Below are 5,065 nucleotides of genomic sequence, written 5' to 3'. Positions count from 1 at the left end.
AATGTGATGTGATGCCTTTAAGGCATCACAGAGGAACCAACAGATTATGGGATCACTCTTTCTACAGCGAGTAGACCTTTCTGCAATTGGAATTGTTAAAACCTTTGTTGTACAATAAATAAGAAATGAAGGAATGGGCTGTGATTGTTTTGTGTACAATACAAATACATTATAATACACTATAGCTGAATGTTTCATTAGAAAACTAATTCAGGTTGTGGTTTAGCACTGCGCAAAAAAACAAGTTGCACTTAATAATAATTCTTTTTGTATTGCTTAAAAAAGCTAATTTGCAAGTACTGTGTGTTTACATATTCTTAAGATACAAAATTAATTTATTTTTAAGTTTTCTTGTGTTTTACTGTTTTGTTTAGTAATGTCTGCCGCTTAGCGCAACATTTTGATTTGCTAGTTATGATTGGTTGTCTAGTTGTCTGGTTGGATGAAAGCTGTCTCTGATTGGTTGGTGGTGTGGCTCACTGACCAAGAGTCTGGGAAAGACGCAGAATCAAAAGCTTGCCTGAACACACACCGAGCGAGTGTGTGTGAGATGGAAATGGACACGCTGTATATTATTCTTTGTTCACAAAGATATATGTGCTCACATCAGTCTCACTGAACGCCAACCTTCTGCGTATATAACGTCATACATAGAAGGTTGCTTTTACGACGTGCTAACATCTATGCTAGCTAGCTTTATCTTTATACATGACTCATCACTTTATTCAATGAAGGCGTTAGCTTGTAGACGGTACAGACTGCAAACTCTTTATGTGTTCAACCTTTCCACCAAATACGCTCTTTTGTGTTTGCTATCACTTTCACTGGCAAGTAGAAAAACCTATTTATAATAAATGAACACATGACGCTTAGCCTGGCAGGGGGGCATGTAAAGCCTGGCAGCCTCCCAGGCTAATAATGCACTGAGGGAAACCCTGCTGGTGTCTTAATAATCCCTTCAAGGGTTATTAAGAGGAACATTAACCTCCTTGTGTTGTCAAAGTGATCCTGATTACAAACATGACCTTAATAAACTGCTTTTTAGCCTAAGAGGAAACTTACATACAGTTTATGTGAGCAAAGAAAAAAGAAGAGAATTAAAGATGACAGCACAATGACATCCTTGACATGCTAATTGATGAGCGACATCAAGACCCATAAGTTGATGAATTAATGAGAACTACTGCATGTCAGGGCTCAGAACTTCGTTTTGAATGTTTGGGTAGTGAACTATGAACATAAATTATTTCCACTGAAGATGGATGGACTGAATTTAGAAGTAGTGAACTGGCACAGCAATGGCCAAATATGGGCCATATATAGACAGACGAATTTGGGTCCTCTGGTGTCTCTGGAGATTACGTTATTCATGATAAAGGTTAAAGTTCACAACATAACAGTGGTGCCTTATTGTTCATCCAAGACAGTGCACCTTTTTACATGACTGACATGAAGTAATAGCTTGATGGGGGCATTGCTGTGGAAGTCCCAAAGCAATTAATTAAGAAGTATTTATTCATAGCTTCATTTTTAGTGGTCATCTGCTTTTGGGAGGATTTGTATAAACAAGCTTTTACATGGTTATAATTTTCATAATCACACAGTTACATAATTATAATGAGCTCACTCTGTATTTCATCCCAGTTTCTATTATTTTCATTTGTGAAAACAGGTCAAGTAAAATGTACGGCATGTGGAACGTATCTGAGGCTTTTTTTGCAAAGACAGCGTACAAAACCAATTCCACCTCCCGTTTAAAGCTGCGGGGAAAACATAGCTGGTGTTTGCTGTCCTCAATCTCATGTATGGAGGAAAAAGCAAAAACAAGAAAAGTTGGAATTTGCTTTGCTGCAGAAGACAGACTGCAGAAACAGGAGGAAGTGTGGTACAATAATCTGGCACTCAAGTGAAGGGTGAGTAGGCCTGTTGTTCCTGAGCCGTCGCCTTGGTTTATTTCATAGTGATTTACAATAAACCCCGGAAAGTCTCTGTATGTGGGCCGCTGCATCAACATATTCTGAATGCCTGCTGTAGCTGCTCTACTGCACACACAGCCCAAAGGCGATGAGAAAAAAAACAACAAAAAAACAGAAGGAGTCCTGAGAATGGATTCCCTCTCCCCTCTGTGAGCTGTTTAAAGGCCATCATGGTGTTCCCTCTGAAAGTCTGTTTTGTATTTAACTCTTCAAATACACAAGTGAGGCCATTTATAAGACGCATGCTGTTTTTTATGCACAAAAAGTAGTATGAGTATCCACAAAATGGGACTACAGTCTGCTTTCATTCTTCACTGAAATTAGAAAATCAATGTGCTCTAATCTAATTTCTATTTGAGAAATTTCAGGTTGTGTTTGAATGCCAGGGGCTTGGGGAAGAAGAAGGTTATTTTAAATAACTGTATGCCTGGGAAGCGTAAAAGAAGCTTAAATCTTCTGAGGAAAACTTCAGTGACACAGAGCACCTCATAAAAATAATCATACTTTGACGTTTTGCTTATTTTGCTACACCACGACCAGTCTGGTGGTATTCAAATTGGATTTGATGCGATAGGCCGACACAAAACGGAGAAAGTTGGTGAAGTGAAATGAAGAGAAATGGTTTTCAAAACAGTTATCAGTTGTCAACTTTGGTTGCAATTCCAGAAGCAAATCTTTTTTATGTTTCAGCTGCTGCGAGTCACTTTCACACTGAAAGCCAACGTTTTAAAAGACCTGTTCCCCTTCACGCCTGTGGTGGCGCCACAAACCATTTCATCCATCCATTTTCTTTACACCCTTGTCCCTCAGTGGGGTTGGGAGGGTTGCTGGTGCCTATCTCCAGCTAACGTTCCAGGTGAGAGGCGGGGTCACTCTGGACAGGTTGCCAGTCTGTTGCAGGGCAACACAGAGACACACAACCATGCATACACACTCACACCTAGGGGCAATTTGGAGAGGCCAATTAACATGATAGTCATGTTTTTGGACTGTGGGAGGAAACCGGAGTACCTGGAGAAAACCCACATATACGCATGCACAGGGAGAACATGCAAACTCCATGCAGAAAGATCGGGGCCGGGAATCAAACCCAGAACCTTCTTGCTGCAAGGCAACAGCTCTACCAACTGCGCCACTGTGCAGCCACGCCACAAACCACTGAAGGAAATAAAGACGTTCAGATGTTTCTTCAGGAAAAATGTTACCAAAATGAGGTAGAATCAGATTTTAGCGGTTGTAGGATTTCCTCTTTTGTCTTTGGTAAAAGATCACAAGCCATTTCTCTTGCTAGAATTAGACAAGCCTTTGGTTGGGCCGGATTTACCCAGAATGCCCTACGCTATAGTCCGTTTTTCCAGCAGATCAACTTTGCGTTCACATATTCAATCAAACTGCATCAGAGTTTGCTTTAACCAAGCTGAGACCTATGTTTGTAGGGGGACCAGAGTTCACTTTTTTGTTCCACGCTCCCTCAAATGAACTGGACTTTCAGGGAAAATCAACAAGATTTCAATGAAAGCAGACTAAATACGGTTAGTGTGAATGCCCTCAAACACATTCACACCTATCATGTCAGAGACAGGTATCATCTCTGAACATCAGGTTCTCAGTTGGATTCAGGTCTGAACTTTGGCTGGGTCACCACTTAAATCCTGGTTCTATGGGTTTATGGCTGAACCTCTGCCCTAGCCTCTAATCATTTTCAGCCTCTAATATATCCTTCCAGGAGTTGCTCTGTGTTTAACGTCATCGATCCAAGTCTGAATAAATCTATAGAGAACCTGTTCTTTTCTTGTTGTGTCTCACAGGTGCTAAATTAATTTAGAACTAGAATCTGTGGAAAAACTAGGTGTGGAAGTGAACTCACCCTCTCCTCCTCCTCTCTGAGGTCCGGCATGGTGCTGACGCACAGCGTCACCGCGGTGATGGCTACAAACAGCACAGACAGGCAAGCGAAGATCTTGCCGGGCAGGCCCGAGTGCGGGTTCTCCACCATGTCCCTGAGCCTTCGCATGCAGCCCCCCGAGAGGGTCTCCTCCGGCCCGCCTGGAGGCTGCTGGCTCTCCTCGCAGGACTGCGGGGCAGTGAGCTCGGCTTCCTCCTCCTCCAGCCTTTGCAGCTCCTTGTACTCCTCCTGCCTGAGGCGCAGCTTGCGGAGGCAGCACCACTCCAGGTTGTCATCCTCCAGACCCCAGTAGAGCAGCTCCTCCTGGAAGGAAAGGGCACACATCTCCCTCAGCAGCCTCAGCTTCCCCGCCGCCAGGAAGGTCACTATGATGCGGAAGGCCGACGGGTTGCGGTCGAAAAAGTACTCGTTGCGGCTGACGTCGTAGTCGTCGCACACGTCCATGATCTCGGCCTCGTTGCTGCAGCTGCGCAGTTTGCCCAGTCGGGTCAGCGGGAACTCGTCCAGCGTGGACCAGGGGATGTGATACTTGATCCCCCCCACATTGATAATGGCTGCCCTGTCAGCCAGGCCCGCCTCGTCTCCGTCCTGCTGGTTGGGCTGAGGCTGGAGCAGAATCTGGGCTCTCTTGTAGAACAAGCCCTTCTTGGATGTGACTTCCTGTGGATTTTCCACGCGGTTAAAGCGAAAAGGGGTGAACTGGTGGTCAGTGTTGCCTGCCAAGAAGGCCACCTCCTGGTACATCCCTGCGACCCGGCTGGGGGACCCTGTCCTGCACAATGCGTCGAGTGTATGAAGCGACTGGAGGCTCGTCACCCATTCAGCAACAAAGATCGTGTCTGTAGAATAATAATAATAATAACAATAAAACAAAACAAAGTAAATATTTTTCTTTAAACAAATTCATTTTTAAAAAAATTATGAAAATCCCTTAAAATGTTTGCTATTGCTAATCTCTAAACCCAAAACCTAAAGACCAAATATTCAAATAAAAAGCATCACTGGTCCAAGAACGGATCCTTGGGGAACTCCACCAGAGACGAAGGCAAAACAGGATACAGAAGTAAAGAAAGCAACAAAGCAATAACCCTCTCACGGTCTTAACCGAAGGGGTCGCATTGACCCAGCGTGTGCTTTTACGATTGATGATGGTCTGACAGGACATCCACTTCACTTCCCCGCT

General features: G+C 43.8%; 1 protein-coding gene across 1 annotated transcript; it reads right to left on the bottom strand.

Annotated features, from left to right (window-relative positions):
• Positions 1 to 476: 476 nt before the first annotated feature.
• On the bottom strand, positions 477 to 4,626 carry LOC106924653 (voltage-gated potassium channel regulatory subunit KCNG2-like). Its single transcript, XM_088009936.1, has 2 exons — positions 3,844 to 4,626; positions 477 to 491 (listed from the first exon to the last, which is right to left on the bottom strand). The coding sequence occupies exons 1-2, from the start codon at positions 4,624 to 4,626 to the stop codon at positions 477 to 479; spliced, it is 798 nt and encodes a 265-aa protein (XP_087866062.1).
• Positions 4,627 to 5,065: the final 439 nt, after the last annotated feature.

The sequence above is a fragment of the Poecilia mexicana genome, unplaced genomic scaffold (assembly GCF_051168715.1).
Source record: "Poecilia mexicana isolate PSO_F unplaced genomic scaffold, ASM5116871v1 scaffold_11, whole genome shotgun sequence".
NCBI classification, from domain to species: domain Eukaryota; kingdom Metazoa; phylum Chordata; class Actinopteri; order Cyprinodontiformes; family Poeciliidae; genus Poecilia; species Poecilia mexicana.
Note: the sequence above shows the minus strand (reverse complement) of the source record. Positions and strands in the feature narration are given on the sequence as shown.